Source organism: Danio aesculapii, chromosome 22, assembly GCF_903798145.1.
Source record: "Danio aesculapii chromosome 22, fDanAes4.1, whole genome shotgun sequence".
Taxonomy (NCBI): Eukaryota; Metazoa; Chordata; class Actinopteri; order Cypriniformes; family Danionidae; genus Danio; species Danio aesculapii.
Window position 1 is genome coordinate 8322365 of NC_079456.1, and position 20482 is coordinate 8342846.

Consider the following 20482-nt stretch of genomic DNA (forward strand, 5'->3'; position numbering starts at 1 on the left):
GCAGACTGAGATGGGGAAAAAAAGGCTGTTAAGTATGCAGCACCTTTTGCATTGGAATAATCTGCAAACACAGTTGCAGTTTGAAGAGTTGATTTCACTAAATGCTTTTAAAAAGAGTGTAAATGATTTAGAACAGGGGTCACCAATCTTGGTCCTGGAGGGCTGGTGTCCCTGCAGGGTTTAGCTCCAGCTTGCCTCAACACACCTGCCTGGATGTTTCAAGTATACCTAGTAAGACCTTGATTAGCTTGTTCAGGTGTGTTTGATTAGGGATGGTGCTAAAATCTGCAGGACACCGGCCCCCCAGGAACAAGTTTGGTGACCCCTGATTTAGAAGCTGAAACAGGTTTGTAGATGTTTTAAATAGTTTGTCAGTGTAATTCATGTTAACTGTTAATTGCTTTTTGTTTGTTGTTTGTTAGACCCATGTGACGTGTACTGCCTAATCTTGGCCAGGATGCTCTTGTAAAAGAGATTTTTAATCTCCATGTATCTTTCCTGGTAAAATAAAGGTTAATAAAAGCATGGAAAAGTCAGTTTATAAAAATACCCATCTATGTGTGGACTTGGCCTGAATCTCAAGTGGAAGTTTTTGAAAATGCCGCCATTGTTGTGATTGTGTAAACACTCGGAAAAGAAAGTTTTAAAAAATGATGATGTCATGTGCACGCAGTAGGTGTTTTGGGGAGTGCAGGTTAACAAACTAACATATACATATGAAGTAGAGCTGCACAATTAATCGAAAAAAGATCGCGATCTCGATTCGACCCCCTATACGATCTTAATCCAGCATTTCTACGATTTCTACGAAGCAAAGGCGGCTGCACGAGTCTTTTCATTGTTTCACATACATTGCTCAGCGACATGGACACTTCCAAATGATGTTGAAAGAGTCACATACTGTATTTATGAGGTATAATTCACCTAAAAATTAAATTTTTTTTCACCAATAAAATTTGTCTTCATGTAATGCTGTATTCGCGGCGGGGAAATCACACGTGACTTAAGCTGCTGACCGTGACCTGTTACCACAGAGAGGGCGGGCTTAATGATAGATGCGCACGCGTCTACTTTAGTGAACAGAACCTGCATAGGCTGTGAGTAACAGGTAATAAAGTTGTAAATGATATTCAGTTTGTGGCACAGAGTGATCGTTAGAGAGCCGCGCGCGAAGTATGAACAGCACTTAGCAATGAAAATGAAAGCGAAAGCGTGCACATCATTTAAATGATCATATCGCATTTAGAGAAATGATTGCGACAAGCATTTGATATTTTTTCTTTCATAGCGAACTCACAGTTGTTCATGAAAATAAATGTTTTCAATCTAAGTATAACAACTCTAGCCTATATAATGTTGATTTTACCAGTGAATTAAATGGTCCAATAATGTTGTCAATGACAGATTGCAAGCATAGGCCTATATCTCAAACATAATTCAACATCAGAATTATTATAAGTAGAATAGAATTATTTTAGAAACCAGTAGACCTACACATAATATTATTGTTGTAATGAAAAAACAATAATAATCCAGACTCATATTAACCTTTATTTTACATCTACAGAATCGTGAGAAAATCGTGATCTTTATTTTAAGAAAAAAAAATTGCCAGATTCGTGTAGCTCTAATATGTAGTACTTATTTTGTGTGTTAGTGTTAATTTTGCTCAAGTGTTTGCGAACAATCCATCAGCAAAGTGTAAATTTAATTCACATTACAACCAAAAGTGGAGACACACAGCAAATTATACATGCACACTTTATACAAGTGCTAAGCCACCAATAGCACATCGTCACTTTACTAGCTGTTTACTAACAAAATGACAGCGCCAAATAATTGACAACCCTTGAATTAAACTAACGTAAAAATATCAACCCCTGATGAATAAAGGGACTAAACCAACGGAACATTAAGAATGAATACGATATAGTGTCTTTGACCATTTTCATAGATGTGTGTAATTGTGGATCATTTAAAAAACGTTGACGTCAAACAAAATGTTTCCAATTTAGGCAACATCACAGCAGTGTAAACATAGCCTTAGATACAGATGAGTTGCACACTGTTTTCCACTAAGTGGAGACCCCTCCCCCCACATCTCGTTTTTGATGTCCTCCAGAGGGATCAAGTGTAATTTATGTGCGTAAAACCTCCCTGTGCTTCACACCCTGATGAAGCCTGACCAATACAACACTACCTAATGCCGCATTCGAACGGAGCTCTAAGCGGTGTTAAATTTTTAGCATCTTGTGTGCCTTTACTGCTTTAATACAAGAGAACTCCCTCCGCTGGGACAGAAGACATCAATAATACATTATCATTTTTGCCCTTTGTAACTGGATTTATGAAAAATGAAAGGACTTTAAAACTTTTTTGCCACTGACGGGACTTTGAAGGAGCCGCAGCAGTCTGATCTCCCAGCAGGACGCTGTCAGCTGGCAGACTCTGTTCAGAGCATTCAGAGTTGACTGGAAGGGAATCACAGGGGAGGAACGGAGAAGTTGAAGTCTTAATCAGCAATTTCTTTGAAAATAAACTAGTGTGTGTAAGAACCCATGAGAACTTTAAACTCCAATGCAAACAGTCCCATCTTTAGAAGTAAATAAATCCTATAAAACCAGCCTTACAGCCTGCAGTTTTTACACTGCAGCTCTCACCTGGTCATCCACTGAAGCTATGCAAGGTTAACTCTTTATCCAGCAGTGTTTTCTTTTTAAAAGTAATGCATTACTCAATCCTGATTGACAGGGCCAGATCATTACACTGTGGCGAGCTTTGATAAAAGAGAGACAAAGCACAAGTGAGAGATTGATTTTATCTACACTTTCTTTTTAGATGCGATCTGATCTACACTTTCTTTTAAGATGCGATCTGATCTACACTTTCTTTTTAGATGCGATCTGATCGACACTTTTTTTTGAGATGCGATCTGATCTACACTTTCTTTTTAGATGCGATCTGATCTACACTTTCTTTTTAGATGCGATCTGATCGACACTTTTTTTTGAGATGCGATCTGATCTACACTTTCTTTTTAGAGGCGATCTGATCTACACTTTCTTTTTAGATGCGATCTGATCTACACTTTCTTTTTAGATGCGATCTAATCTACACTTTCTTTTTAGATGCGATCTGATCTACAATTTTTTTAATCAATGCGATCTGATCTACACTTTCTTTTGAGATGCGATCTGATCTACACTTTCTTTTTAGAGGCGATCTGATCTACACTTTCTGTTTGCATGCAGTCTGATCTAAACTTTCTTTTCAGATGCAATCTGATCTACAGTATTTTAAAATGAAATCTGATCTACAGTATTTTCAGACGCAATCTGATCTACACTTTTCAGATGTGATCTGATCTACACTTTCTTTTTACATGCAATCTGATCTCAAATTTTTTTCAGATGCGATTTGATCCACACTTTCTTTTCAGATGCGATCTGATCTACACCTTTTCAGATGCGATCTGATCTAAGCTTTCTTTTCAGATGCGATCTGATCTACAGTATTTTTACATGAGATCTGATCGACAGTATTTTTAGATGCAATCTGATCTACAGTAATTTCAGATGTGATCTGACCTACACTTTCTTTTTAGATGCGATCTGATTTACAGTATTTTCAGATGCAATCTGAGCTACAGTATTTTTAGATGAGATCTGATCTACTGTATTTTTAGATGCGATCTGATCTACACTTTCTTTTCAGAGGCGATCTGATCTACACTTTCTTTTTACATGCAATTTAAACTAAACTTATTTCTTTTCAGATGCGATCTGATCTACACTTTCTTTTTACATGCAATTTAAACTAAACTTTTTTCTTTTCAGATGTGATCTGATCTACACTGTTTTTCAATGTAATCTGTTCTACACTTTCAGTTTAGAGGTGATCTGATCTACACTTCTTTAGATGTGATCTGATCTACACTTAGTTTAGATGCGATCTGATCTACACTTTCTTTTGATATGTGTTCTGATCTACACTTTTTTACATGCGATCTGATCTACACTTTCTTTTCACATGCGTTCTTATCTACAATTTTTTTTAAATGCGATCTGATCTACTCTTTCTTTTTACGTGTGATTTGCTCTACACTTTCTTTTTACATGCAATCTGATCTACACTCTTTTTACAAGCAATCTGATCTACACTTTCTTTTCACATGCGTTCTTATCTGCCCTTCCTTTTTACATGCGATCTGATCTACACATTTTTTACGTGTGATCTGATCTACACTTTTTTACATGCGACCTGATCTTTACTTCGTTTTTAGATGCAATCTGATCTACACTTTCTTTTCACATGCGTTCTTATCTACACTTTCTTTTTACATGCGATCTGATCTACTCTTTCTTTTTACGTGTGATCTACTCTACACTTTCTTTTTACATGCGATCTGATCTACTCTCTTTTTACATGCGATCTGATCTACACTTTATTTTAAAAGCAATCTGATCTACACTTTTTATATGCAATCTGATTCAGACTCTCTTTTTACATGTGATCTGATCTACACTCTTTTTACAAGCAATCTGATCTACACTTTTTACATGCAATCTGATTCAGACTTTCTTTTTACATGTGATCTGATCTACACTCTTTTTACAAGCAATCTGATCTACACTTTTTACATGCAATCTGATTCAGACTTTCTTTTTACATGTGATCTGATCTACACTCTTTTTACATGCAATCTGATCTACACTTTTTTTATGAATGTGATCTTCTCTACATTTGCTTTTTACATGCCATATGATCTACACTTTCTCCAAAGATGCGATCTGATCTACACTCTTTTTACATGCAATCTAAGCTACACTTACTTTTTACATGCAATGTGATCTACACCTTTTTTTTTTTTTTTACATGTAATCTGATCTACACATTGTCACATGCAATCTGATATACACTTTCTTTTTACATGCGAAAAAGGTAAAGTCCCTGAAATCATTCTGAACATGCGCTCAACTCTCCAGGTTGGCTATCCAGAAGGAGGACTATAAACCCCGGCTTTAAAACACTGAATATATATTGGAACATTTGTGAAAAAAATTCCTGTATAAGCAAGTAATTTAAAAGGTGAAACATAACCTGTCCCATTACAAGTGCCAGCATTTTAATATCCACTCCTAAAACCAACATTATTTATCAAAAATAAATAAATAAATAAAAAAAAGAGGTGGTAAGAAATAGATGGAAATGTCCATCATGAAATATGAAGGGTGTGAAAACGCTGACAGATTATCTTTAACTGCACATTGTTATTTTTCTTGCAGCCCGAGACATAAAAAGTATTATTTATTTATTTAAGGCTTTCTTCTGCATGCCTGCGACCCCACAAAGCAATTTCACAATCCACCTTACGCAGCAGGGCCAGAAATAGAAGACAATACGTCACTATTAGCATCCACTTCAGCACGATAGGAGGAAGACTGCTGAAGAAGATGCGCCCCGGTGTCTCACAAGCGTGACTGATAAACCCATCAGTACTGATCAAGATCACCGCACTGACAGTTGCGCCTTCTGGAATAAATAATTCACCGAGACCCAAATGGCACCATGCCGCCTGCTCGAGGGCTGCACGCGTGCCACGCCGAACCCGAAGCAAGCAAAAGCTGTTTGTCAGAGTTGTCAAACGTCTTTGATTGCAAAGCTTGCGTGTCTAATAAGCTGCACAATTCACTGTCCGCTTTTTTCTTGCCATGGCTGGTGGCTCCAGATGTATGATGTGCTCAGGGGTGTTCTGACACTTCAGATCAATGCTGCTGAATCAGAAAATGACAAAATTATCCAAGACAATTACAGTCAAACTATTGAGCTACCAAACACACCACATATGGACGATTGCCAAGTAAAAAATAACATCAATCTAACTTAATGAAAACATCTGTATTCTGTATTTTTCAGATCATGATTATATAATTCTTTAGTCTTATCCAGAAGACATCGTTACACTATAATACAATCCTTATTTTACATGTAATTTACATTGTCCAATCAAAGGGAAATCAAAGAAAGAAAAAGCTTCACTATAAAAACCTCATTATTTTGTTTATGTTGTCAAAAAGTTGCTTTTACATTACTAAATTATCCAAAATCCATGGCAGAGTATGTTTTAGACAGGGAACTCAAGAAATCATCTCCCAAAATTTTGATTGACAGCTGTCACCACCTCTCAGTGACAGTGTTTACTTTGTTCATTCCAACCATTGGATAGGGTCTAAAACATGTCAAGTGCACAGTACTTGTGTGAGGCTATACTTTTGAAAACGTGCTGCACGATATAGTCCAAACGATGTCATTAAAATAATAAATAAATGGCTTTCTTAAAAGGGTATAATAAAAAATTTGGAACATTATGGAAATTCCAACATTTTTTCATATCTGTATTTCTAAAAATTTGTCACAGAGAATCCTTGCACACTGAGTCTGATGCATATTAATTAATTTAGCAAAAAAACATTAATTAAAGAAACAATAAAAATGGAGTCCAGCAGTGATGCTTTTCATTCATTCATTTTTCTTCGAGTCACTGATTTAACAGAGGTCATCACAGTGGAATGAACCGCCAACTATTCCAGCAAATGTTTTACTCAGCAGATGCTCTTTCAGCTGCAACCCAATACTGGGAAACACCCATACACTCACATTCACAGACACACATACACTCATACACTACGGCCAATTTAGGTTATTCAACTCACCTATAGTGCATGTGTTTGGACTGCGGGGGACACCGAAGCACCCGGAGGCAGTTTTGGGGAGTAACTAGTTACATGTAACAGCGTTACGTAATTTAATTACAAAATAAATGTAACAGTAATTAATTACAGTTACTGAGTAAAAATGTGTAATTAAATTACAGTTACTTATGAAAATGTGAAAGATTACAAATGGGGTTACATCTAAAAATATTCCTTAAAAATATTGAATAATATTAATCTGTTGCTTTGCATGTTTTTGATATGCATGATGCCTTCTGCTAAGGCCATTTATTAAAGCGCTGCTATTCTGATGCTTTTGATTCGTTTTCTGGTTTGAATTTGTCTACCAATTAATGGCGTTAATCCTCTTTGTCACTGAAAACATTAGGCTACTACAACCAGTTTGAGAGCTGCCATCATGGCGAGTGATAAAAAATGCATTTCATTGCTGGAAATTTTAAATTCAGGGCTCCTCTGGCCAAAGCGATTTTTATCACCTTAACAGTGTTGGGCAGTAGCGTTGCTACAAGTAGTGACGCTACTAGCTTAACTACATTTCTCTGTAGTGTGGCAGTAGCTACTCTCTAAATCAAATAGCTTTTCAGTAGCGAAGCTATTCTTTTGGTCAAGTAGCGCAGTAGAGTCCACACAAGCTGCATTTACCGATTACAGATCAATAAGTGACAGCAACGGCATTCTGTGAGGCCGGTGTCTAGCCGATGAAAGTAAATCCATATGATGGAAAGAATGATGATTTCTTCTACTTCCTGTTTTTCGGTGGTCAACAACAAACCTTTTAGTGCGTTACTGCCACCTCTCGCTCTGGTCGGTGACATAGTCAACCAATTTGCTTGATGGAAAGATGACTGAGGGAGAGGGGGTCTATATATGTAAATATTTCTCTTTACCATACATTACTATAGTATTTTAAATGTGTATCGTTTTATTGGATTTGGAGTTTTTGCTGTAATATTCTATAATGTGTTTCTGTTTAGTACAGCATATTATTTACAGTAAATAATTGAACTGAACAGTTATGCCTTATGTTTCATTGACAGTTTTATTGATCACTAAGATGTGATTGATTTGGATTTAAGTTGCTTCGGTTTAAAAATGAAAATTGCAAAAATAGCTTAGATGTATTTTTTCTAATAGCTTAAATGCCACAAAAATCACCCTGCACAACTAACTAAAACTAGCATTTTGCAACAACAGTAAACATTTTTTGTTAAGGTCTGGTTTTGTGGTGGCTCTACTTTAAAATTAAATGAATATAATCTTAATTTAAGCGATGAAAGATTTTGAAATTCTAACAGTAAACAGCTACTGTAAGGTCACACCTGCTTGGTGTAAATGCTTGAAAATGATTTAGTTGGAAATATCCATTAGAAACTTAAAAGTAATCAGATGTAATCAGTTACTTTTATAAAGTAATCGAAAAGGTACACTAATTATTACATTTTAAATAGGGTCATTTGTAATCTGTAATCTATTACATTTTTAAAGTAACATCCCCAACACTGCCCGGCAGAAACCCACGCCAACACAGGGAGAACATACAAACTCCACACAGAAACGCCCACTGGCCCAGCTGGGACTCGAACCAGCGACCTTCTTGCTCTGAGGTGACAGTGGTAACCACTGAGCCACCCTGCCATGCTTTTGTTTCCATAATACTTATAATTACTTCATCTACTTTATATTGTTTGTAATTAAGTGATTTCTGCTGTGAGATGAAACGGATTAATCTGTCAGACGTCATTCTGGATTTTGCCGTTCAATCGCACAATGATGCTAGATAGACAAAACACCTCTCAAACCGCTTGCTACGGATGTGAAAAACAGAAAAATTCTATCCAATGTTTTGTTACGATGGACAAAAGTTTTGGAGGCAGTGTTTAAATCTGTTTGACACAACATGAGCTCGGGTTTATTTTTATTAAAATGCAGAAATACTCATTCTGCGATGAACCCAGAGGCCACAAACAAAGAGGTAAACTCAAAAGCCTCAGTCTGTGGTCTCCTGGTAGCATTTTGTATGTTTGATCTCAAAGCCTAAAGTGAGAAATCCACTGAATTTGTGAGTGAGTGTTTGTCAGGTTTGAGAGGCCGGTGTTCCCGGGTCTGACAGCGATCAATACTGGCACAAAGATGGCCACAGGGTGTGCCGGGACTCGGCCTGGCCGCAAAAATCAATAGCAGCTCCTCTATTGACAGCGGGAGTCCGCGAGTCGCACACATCCACAGCAGAGTTCCTGATGTAATGGAGAGGTAATACGGCCAATTTAAGACCACCAGGCCTGCTAAAGGGGTTACGATTTATCTGTCAGTGGACTGCCTGTGGACAGGAACACAGGCTCCTATCCCTCAATGTCATCTCGGTTCAATCTCGCACATGCGACTCCACACTGGACTCCAGCCTTTATAGCCAGTAAAGGTAAATTGATTCCCAATAACATCCAATCCTACGGCACAGCAAAGTCAGCTGAGGGGCAGCGCTTTCCTTGAGAACTTCATCCCCATTCAAAGATTTTCATTTACAAAACACAACTGAAGATATGGCTGAAATTAAGGTCAAAGCAGTAATTGATTAAGTGATCATGTAAAAGCAGAGCGTAAAGTCTGCATGTCACTCTTCATAACAAGGTAAATACACCAACAATAGTAGAGAAAATATTAAGTATTAATTAGTCAAAGGATTATTAGTGATTAATCACATCCAAAATAGAGAAGTGTATTTATTTACATAATATGTGTGTGTGTGTGTGATGTGTATATTTATGTAAATACAAACAAAAACATATATTAAATCTAAAAATTAATTCATTTTCCAGCTTACTCCCTTATTTATCAGGGGTCCCCACAGCAAAATGAACCGCCAACTATCCCATAATATGTTTTACGCAATGTATGACCTTCCAGCCGCAACCCAGTACTGGGAAACACCCATACACACTCTCATTCACACACACTCATACACTAGGGCCAATTTAGTTAATCAATTCACCTTGTCTATGGACTGTGGGGAAACCGGAGCACCCAGAGGAAACCCACGCCAACACGGGGAGAACATGCAAATTCCACACAGAAATGCCAACTGACCAAGCCGAGGCTTGAACCAGCGACCTTCTTGCTATGAGGCGACAGTGCTAACCACTGAGCCACCGTTTCGCCTATATTCATATTCGATACAATTTTTAAAAATATTATTAACATATATAAACACATCTTAATAATATTTAATAGATATTTTGGATGCAAGACTCATGATTAATCTTTTGAAAGCACTAGTATTAATATAAAACCTAACTTTTCCATCTTGAGTACAAAAACCCTAGCAGGGCTCGACAATAAGGACTGCCCGATGGCCCGGGGCCAGCATTCGAGACCCTCAGGACAGTAGACAGCATCATTACTGGCCCGATCGAGCGCTGTTCTGCCACTAAAGGTTTTGGCTGTGACTATTTGTCAATTGTGTGCAAATACAGTGTTAGGGTGCTTTCACACCTAGACGTTTATCTCGTAACCTGTCTCGTTTGCCCAGTTTGTTTGGCATATGTGAATCTCACTCGGATTCGCACCAAATCAACTGGTCTGAGATCGCCTGAATGAGGTGGTCTTGGCTCGATTGAAACAAACTGAGAAAACAATACAATCCAACAAACCAACGAATCAGGCTATATCACAGTGTGTTATGTTTGTGTAATAGCCATATATATGGCTAGATCAAGAGAGAATTATGATAGAGCGGGAGGTCATTCCTACTGGCAAATGTGCGTTTCATGTTGATTATGAAAGTGAAAGCATGCTGAAATATTAACAAGGGCTGTTTATCCAGCCTGATCTCACGAGAAAACCTAAGTATTTTACATTTTGTCAGTTTAGTGGGAAATTGTACGATTTTAAAAAGGAGGCGTGGCACCTAACCCCACCCCTAAACCCAACCGTCATTGGGGGATGAGCAAATCGTACTAAATTGTACGAATTAGATCGTACGAATTCGTACAAATTAGCCACTAAATCAAAAAGTTACGAATTGCAGTGAGATTGTGTTGATTTATCCATTAGAAAAATTGAAGGGGAAATATGTTTTTATTCAATTTATTTTAATATTTACACACTTGAAAGGTTTTTTTTTCAGAATGTTTTGCACTGCACATTTTACACTACATTATTTGAATCTAACAAGCTTAGTTTATAATGTTTACATTGTTCTACTTACATTAAATCTAAATCCTAAATATGAGAAATGACAACAGATTGTTAAGATTTAATTAATGTCAATTTTTATGTTATTGATCAATGTACTTATCTGGCACATTTCATTCATTCATTTTCCTTCTACTTACTCCCTGGTTCATCAGGAGTTGCCACAGTGGAATGTACCGCCACTTACTTGACACATTTATGTATTTTTCATTTCAGGTGGTCTGTGTAATGCGTTTTATGTTTGGTAAAATATTTTTGTAATTGCATCTCTAGTGATTTTTTTCAGGTAATTACATGGATTTAAAGGTTTTTGCAAAAAAAACACAAGTGGATTTAGTAAGTTTTGATGCAAAAGAAAAACTACCTTGTTAAAAACCAAAGAATTGTGACATTTTTGAAAAAAAATTACTAGCTAATTACTTTTGTGTCACTAGCTAATAACCTTTTGGTTATAAAATGAAACTTCTAAACCTAATTAAAGGAGCCTGATAGAAAATGCTCATTTACAAAAAAAGAGGTCTGCTGGATTTAGATGGTTTTGCATCTGAACTTTTCATATATATATATATATATATATATATATATATATATATATATATATATATATATATATATATATATATATATATATATATATATACATATATATATATATATATATATATATATATACATATATATATATATATATATATATATATATATATATATATATATATATATATATATATATATATATACATATATACATATACACACACACACACACTACCAAATTTAGTTACATCACAATTGTAATTTTTTAAATGTGTCAGTTGTATTTAAAGAAAAGTTATGCTGAATAAAAAGTGCGTATTACAATTATGTTTAGCTTGACACATTATTTAAAATATGTGGCTGAAAATAGCTATTAACTTCTTTTTTTTTTTTACTGGTGGAGCCGGTGAAAATTTGGACAGGGTAAGTAAAAATCTAAAAAAACAGTAAAAAAAAAATCCTTAGCATTGAACCCTGCCTAGAAGACTTATAATCCATAATATCAGCTGATTTACCAATCTCAACTATAACTTCCTTGCAATGAGTCTTGGTGACGTAAAAGCGCAGCTCTGTTCAAACAATACATTTCCTTCACAGAGCAGAAATGCAGAGTGCTTGAGAACTGGGTTAAGATAATTAGAGTTTACTTCAAGCTCGACTGACGCTTCAATCTCAGACTCCAGTGTGCTGATAGTACAAGATAGATGCAATTTAAATGAAAGCGTATCTGTATAGACCCTCGAGAGCAACTTAGCTGATTCTCACTCATGCAGAGGGCCTGCAATTGAATTAAACAAAGCGACTCTGCTCATGTGTGAACAGGGGTACAAAAAGTAGAGTTACAAAGAAAGAGTTGGGTGTCAAAAGTAGATGTTTAAAGCAGTGTGTGTGTGTGTGTGTGTGTGTGTGTGTGTTATAGGGCTGAGCAATAAGTGACAGATGAGTCTATATGCAATAAGTCAGATGTGATCCTGGATTAACATCTATGTTGATTCTGGAGCATCATTTTTGTTGGAAAATGTAATTCATACTTATTCCCTACCCCTAAACCCAACTATAACTGTAAATTATTCACAAAATCAGAGGGGAATAACAGTTGGATAACAATCATGTTGAAGTGCATAAACCTAGCCGTATGCCTAAACATAAACAGTGTCCCTTAATTCTGATTGGCTGATTGGAATGTTGTTCCAGGATCAACACAGATGTTAATCCAGGAACATGTCCTACTTGATAAATCAGGTTAGGGCAAACCTTATATCGTGTTGCATGTACATTTCTGATAGCCAAAAATACTTTGCATGGTTCAAAATGATTGATTTCTCTTTTTTTTGCCAAAAATGATTAGAATATTAAGTAAAGATCAAGTTCTGTGAAGAGATTTTGTACATTTCCTTCTGTAAATATATCAAAACTTAACTTTTAAATACTAATGTGCATTGCTTTGAGCTTAATTGCACTACTGTATAGGGGATTTTCTCAATATTTTAATTATTTCAGATTTCAGATATTCAAGTAGTTGTTTCTCAGCCTAATATTGTCCTATCGTAACACACAACACATCATTGGAAAGCTAAATTATTCAGCTTTCAGATGATGTATGAATCTGTAAACTGACACTTATGGCTGGTTTTGGAGTCAAGTATACTTACAAATCAAAATAATCTAAATATTGTAAGTGTGCATATCACTATCGTTAAATAAATGAGTGATTTAAAACAAAAGATGCAGAAAAATGACAAAGCAATCAGGTGATGTTAAAAAAGCAATATGACAACAAAGTAGCTTTCAACCAGTTTTAAGTGTTTTTCTGATATATGTATATATATGGCTGATTCCAGCGTTATGGATGTGACATTTGCAGTAAAAATTCTAAACATAAATTCACAGAGAAAGTATACATTAACATTTATATTGAACCATCTGTTTATATTTTCTAAAACAACTAACCACAGAGTTATACGATCAAAAAATATCAATCTGTAAACATTTTTTATACTTTAAATGAGGGAAATAAACATGCGTTATGGATGTGACAAAAAAGTCTCAGAGTTTACAATATACAACATATTTTGTAGAATTTCTGTGAATTAAACTGCACAACCCAAAAGAAATAATACTAATCAAAAGGATAAGAGTGGGCTCTCTATAGAACAAATACGATTTATTTTATTTTATTTTTGCATTTTTAAGGCAAAAGCTTTGTTATGGATGTGACGGTTGTGAAATTTCCATTTGTGTGACTTTGGTAAATCAAACATAAAAGTTTGAAAACACTGACAGAGACATCTTTAAGTATTTTATAGTACTGTAAAATACTTGCCTATGCAAAAAATATAGAAACAGTTCCGCTATTTTGGTAAAAACGTTTTTTTTTTTCATGGCAAGGATGACATTTGCATGGAATGGCTCATATATATATATATATATATTCTTTGTTTAAATATATGGTTTGTGTAGCTGACGCTAACTGGTCAGCTTGTATTTTGTATGTTTGTTATTTTTTGTATTTCATTATTTGAATGTGTATTTGCGTATGTTTTTTTTATACATTCCCTTGTTTCCGATTGGGATGAGTCAGAGGTCATATGATCCTTCCTGATTAATTTAACCTGCAAGTATTGGTATAGACAGCATGGTGAGGTGAGACCTCAATGCAGACATGTTAAATGCTCCTGATTATTCTACTGCTGGTTATCAGGCCAACAAGGTAAAGGAATTATTGTTTGTGTATTATTTTATGTTGATGTCCTTTTTTTATGTTGTGTGTGTAAAACTGATTAGTTTGCCTTTGTTTTCACTGTTTTGACTTAATAAAAACGTATGGACATCAGTATAAGCATGGACTGTTTTAATAACCGGCAGGTAGTTTGTTTGTTTTATACTACAGTAAAACTTTAAGAATTGTAGTGATGCTCTCTTTTCCCTGAAATAATATAAAACATACATTGTTTATAACGTTTTCTAAAAATATTGTATCAAATATTGCATTAATTAGCATGTCATCACATATGACATCTTCAATATCGCTCAGCCATAGTGTGTGTGTGTGTGTGTGGTCCTGGTATTCATCACATTGTGAGGGCTTAATGTCCCCACAATTATAGCGATACCAGTCATTTTGATCTTGTGTGGATATTGTTTTGGTCCCCATGAGGAAAACAGCTCATAAATAATTCTGAATGTTTCCTGTGAGAGTTGGGTTTAGGGGTAGCGTTGGGGGAAGACTATACAGTATAAACATCTTTACGTCTATGAGAAGACTTCATACAACATCTAAACCCAACTTGTGTGCACGTACCTTGTATTTCATACATTGTGGGGACCAAATGTTCCCACAAGTATAGCAATACCGGTACATTTTGATCTTGTGGGGACACTTTTTGGTCCCCACGAAGAAAACAGCTCATAAATCCAGCCTGATCTCACAAGGAAACGTAGTTATTTTACATTTTGCTAGTTCAGTGGCTACTTTGTACATGTTCAGTTGTACGAAAAAATGTACGATTTTAAAAAGGAGGGGTGGTACCCAACCCCACCCCTGAACACAACGTCATTGGAGGATGAGCCAATTGTACTTAATTGTATGAATGAGATTGTACGAATTCAAAAAGTTTTAAAACAAGTTAGGAATTGCTGTGAGATTGTGTTGCATAAGTCACACATAATTTAGTATTCTGAAAATGCAAAAATGCAGATTGTTTGTTTGTGACGGTTGGTTTAGAGGTTGGGTTAGGGTAGGGGGATAGAATATACAGTCTGTACAGCTGATCAGTCATTACATCTGTGGAAGAGCCCCATATAACATGAAAAACCAACATGAGTGTGTGTGTGTGTGTGTGTGTGTGTTGACTAAACAGAAACAGGCCCAAGGGAAAGTGACCTTCTATCACAGTAGCAGCATTGATGTTGAACTACAAATCAAGTCAAAGCACAGCAGCCAAATGATTCATGCCCAACACCAGCAACTTCCCTAAAAAAATGCAGAAAGCATTGTTAAAAAGAAAGTACTCCATAAATCCAGTCATAATTTCCCCAATATACACCTTGACGACATCTCATTTTTTCCCTCTACAGTCACATACTAGCGATTCAGTCATTATGCAGAATGGAAAATAAAGATATTCACGGGGCATTGCCCTCAACAAAATGACAGATCATAATTTCTAAGGCAAACGCAGCGCACTGCATACATTTAGCTAAATTACGTGGAACCTGGACGCGAGGAGATTGCCGATAAGGCTGGTGGGATGCCGAGGGCTCGGTGATGCAGTAGATCAAGCAATATAATCTCAGGAGTCACATTGCTCAGTGTGTTGAACATGACACTAAAGCACCATTATACATGTTTACTGACATCAATATAATTACGTCAATAAAGTGATCTTTCATCAAAGCCACAGAGACACTTACAGTTTACTGCAAACAAGGCAGATCCTTTATACTGACCACTATTCTTAAAAACAGCATAATATTAGAGAGTGCAACAATAAAAAATTCAAACTAGGGCTGCATGATTGTTGTAGAGTATTGTATAGTTATGATATGACATTCTCCTATAAAATGCTATTTTTCAGATATGTTTTTAACATTTATTTATTTACTGAAATTAAAATAAACAGGTAAAAGATATTTTTTCAGATCTAATTATTTCCAACTCAGACTAAAAAACGGTCAGGATGCAAATCTTTTGTTTTTAAAACACTACAAACAAGTGAAAACCTCAGCAGATATTCTGACTCTGATTGGCTGTTGTCATTTCTCTCACTCATCTCGAATCCCACCATTAGTGTTCATTTTCAGCTTTGGGTTCAGCTTTTCCAACCAATCGCAGAACAGCAACTACTGAGGAGTTGAGTAGGGTCTGTCTGCAGACTGCAAGACGGGTGGAACAAAGACGACGTAACTTTTAGTAGAGGCGTAACTTGAAGTTACCAAGACCCATGTGTCAGAATTATGTTGTCAGCAAGATGTCACATCACAGTTATTAACGTCTACACCCACTCCACACCTAAACCCAACCATTATAGTAATTAACGCCTACACCTTCCCTAAGCCTAAACCTAACCATCACAGTTATTAACGTCTACACCTTCCCCAACCCTAAACCCAACCATTATAGTAATTAACGCCTACACCTTCCCTGACCCTAAACCCAACCATCACAGTTATTAACGTCTACACCTTCCGCAACCCTAAACCAAACCATCATCGTTATTAACGTCTACACCTTCCGCAACCCTAAACCCAACAATCAGTTATTAACGTCTACACCCACTCCACACCTAAACCCAACCATCAGTTATTAACGTCTACACCTATCCTAATCCTAAACCCAACAATCAGTTATTAACGTCTACACCTATCCTAATCCTAAACCCAACAATCAGTTATTAACGTCTACACCTATCCTAATCCTAAACCCAACAATCAGTTATTAACGTCTACACCCACTCCACACCTAAACCCAACCATCAGTTATTAACATCTACACCTATCCCAATCCTAAACCCAACCATCACAGTTATTAACGTCTACACCCACTCCACACCTAAACCCAACCATTAGTTATTATCGTCTACACCTACCCCGACCCTAAACCCAACCATCACAGTTATTAACGTCTACACCTTCCCCAACCATCATCGTTATTAATCTCTACATCTTCCCCAATCCTAAACCCAACCGTCACAGTTATTAACGTCTATACCTACTCCACACCTAAACCCAACCGTCAGTTATTAACGTCTATACCTACTCCACACCTAAACCCAACACAGTTAATAACGTCTATACCTACTCCACACCTAATCCCAACCGTCACAGTTAATAACGTCTATACCTACTCCACACCTAATCCCAACCGTCAGTTAATAACGTCTATACCTACTCCACACCTAAACCCAATCGTCAGTTAATAACGTCTATACCTACTCCACACCTAATGTGTTAGATGTTATTATTAACATCTACACCTAGTGTTGTAGAGGCTTTTTATACTTGACGTGCTCGCCATTGTTTTTTTGCAACCACAGCAGGCAACGGCGAGTAAGCTAACTGTCCTGACAAAATGGATGAAGATATCAGTGAGTGGAGTTGCATGAATGAATATAAATATGTATCAAATGAATAGGTTGTGGATAAATTTGGAGAAAACCGTTGCTGAAAATGGTCGCTGGTAAGTATTTCCGCCATCTTGCTGACAACATCTCGTTGTGACATCTCGCACGATTCAATGGAATCTTGATAAGTACAAGTTACGCCTCTTCTACAAGTTACGCCCCTTTTATGTTACACCCCTGTCTTGCAGTCCGTAGACAGATACACTTGGGGGTGTAGGGGATAAAGATAGCAAGACCCCATCTGATTGGTCAAATTTAGATAAACAACCAATGCATAAAATAATATACGTTATGCCAACTCAATATCACGGCAATTTGTAACTTTTCGATTTAGTCGCTAATTCAATTTAGTAAGATTTGCTCATTCCCCAATGACGGTTGGGTTTAGGGGTGGGGTTAGGTGCCACACCTCCTTTTTAAAATTGTACTATTTTGTACGACTGAAATTCGTACGAATTAGCCACTAAACTGAATAAATGTAAAATACTTAGGTTTTCTCGTGAGATCAGGTTGGTTATGTAAATTGGATATACTATTATCTCAATAATGATAGGTTTGCAATATATTTTGCATTATTATTTCAAACATTGTCACATTATATTTATTTTTTTGCATGTTTAACTCAGTGAGTAGCAAGTATTTATATTGTAACTTTATTTTTTTTGCATTTTTCATTATTGTTTTGTGTAGAAATGTCCAAAACTGTCAGTCGGACTACATCATGAAGACGTTTTAAATGCAGTTGACAGAGGATCCGGTTCATTTATCACACCGGAAATTAAAAGGTCAAGTGCACGGCGTTGTGAGATCCAATATTTCATGCTGTGTCCTAAACTGCACACTTCTGGAAATTTCACATACTGTCAAATACACTTACCTAAAGAGCACTTGATATAACACAGCGGCAAACCTAAGATTATTTGTGTCGCTTACATTTTTTAAAAAGTAGTATGCAATATGCAGTGTGCACTCAAGAAGTCAAGAGAGTCAAAAGAGATATTAAAGTTGGAGCTGCAATTGCTGTTAATTAGTCACACCACAGAGGGAAGGTCGAGAAGCAGTGCATTATGGGATATAGATAGAGTATTCCACACACATTAGCTGCATGCAAAATCCTTTCATTCAGTGTTTAAAGGGACAGTTCACTCAAATATGACAAAACACAAAGGCACTGACCTGATAATATTATTTTAATTCTAACTTATTCCAGCATTCTTCTGAATATCTGGTTTATGTGCAACAGATCAAAGGAATTCTTTAGAACTACATGATATTGATTAAAATGTCAATTTTTGGGATGAACTATCCCTTTAATTTGTATCAGTCTGCACAGCAGACACAAAACATGCTTGCAGATATACTACAGCCACCTTGAAGTAACGGCAAGAGGGAAATTGCCCACTAGATCTTCCATCACAGCGTCTGTTACCATAAAGTTGAATCTGCACACACTTACAGTGCTAAAGTTGCGCGGTCCGCAAAGCTGCCCCTGAAATCGACAATAAAGCAACATCTCCTCCAGCTGATGCCCCAGACGGTCCAATAACTGCCTCATTGAGGGCTGGGAGTCTCTGGGAGGGGGCAGAAAGTGGTTGAACTCCAGTATGCGAGAAAACGGTGACCAGGGAGGATCATCAATAGTTCCGTCATCGAGCGATGCGAGCGCGTCTCGAACCGCGGCGGAAACCTGCCAGTTTTTCCCGAAGATCCCCAGCCACCGTCCTGCGCTGAAGATGTCCGGTTTCTTCATTCGCCGCGGTAGTAAAATGTTTTTGTTGCAGATTGTTACGGCTGGAAACACAAGGCGCTTCGCGTAAACCATATGCGCCTTGGTGTACACCGGCGATGAAAGCAGGTATCGGACCCGGTTTGAGGACCAGGTGAAAAGTAGCGCCAACGCCGTCAGAAACGCCAAAAGCCACGCGACTCTCCGAGGGTACGAGCCGCTCAGAAAGACGTGTCTCAATCCGTGAAAGGTCGTGTGCTTCAAGAAGAGCTTTCCTGCTTCTTTTAGCGACCCTTCAGCGCGCGGTTTCGGTGGTGCGTCGCCTTGGCACATTTTGGAGAGGGTTTGAGTCTTTGACGCACAGTTTTACCTCAGAAGAGACCCCTTAAATGTATGAAATGAAACCCCATGGTGAGGTGTTGAGCACTCCTGGAGCGAGGGAAGATGCAAATTCATCACATCTGCCTGAAATACGGCGATGTTGTAAATAAGGATTGTAAAATGTTAGTTCTCCATATTTTTCCTCTCAGGGTAGCGAAATACAGCCCGTATAAAAGTCTCAACTGTTGCCAGAAACTGGCGCGTCGCGGCATTTTCCTCGCGTCGGGTACTCTCGAGGTTCAGTGTCATACTGTAAATCTGTCCTGCACTTTAAAAACAGTAAAATCATCATAAAATCAATCGAAGTGTAAATCACTAACGAGTGTTTGTAGCGCTCGCTTCAGCAACAAGCGTGAGCTTCATCTCCGGCGCGCGCGCTCTGCTTCTCTGTGAGCGCGCTCAGCCTCTGGTGCCTTTTTGTCCACTCAACTTTTCTATCGCATTGGTTAATGCTCTTTTTTTCAGTTTATTCTAAGATAAACGCCATCATGCTCTGATATCAGATCATTTGAATGAGTGCAACAAACACACAATATGTAAGATCAAATGCACCCACACTAGAATTAACATTTACATTACTCATTACCATGTATAAATGCGTTTTTTAGAATATAATTTCATGGCATTTTAATTCTAAAAACAAGCATGCATTCAGAATATAAAAAATCCAGCTGAGCATTTCTCTCCAAATGTGTGAAAACAGCATTAGTGTCGGTTTATTATGCATGCCAGCAAGAATAGCATCCATACCAAGAATCCTCACATTGACATCAATGCATTCACACTATACTATG

General features: G+C 37.0%; 1 protein-coding gene across 2 annotated transcripts in view; it reads right to left on the reverse strand.

Annotated features, from left to right (window-relative positions):
* asic1b (acid-sensing (proton-gated) ion channel 1b) overlaps positions 1–20482 on the reverse strand; it is a 387101-nt gene that overhangs the window by 85100 nt on the left and 281519 nt on the right. The window contains exon 1 of one of the 2 annotated variants that reach the window (XM_056447322.1): positions 19038–20046. The exons of the other annotated variant lie outside the window; for it this stretch is intronic. Within the exon in view, the coding sequence (XP_056303297.1) occupies positions 19038–19640 (603 nt within the window). The 5' untranslated portion in view covers positions 19641–20046. Of the gene's footprint in view, positions 1–19037; positions 20047–20482 lie in introns of those variants that run through there. 2 annotated transcript variants of the gene reach the window in all.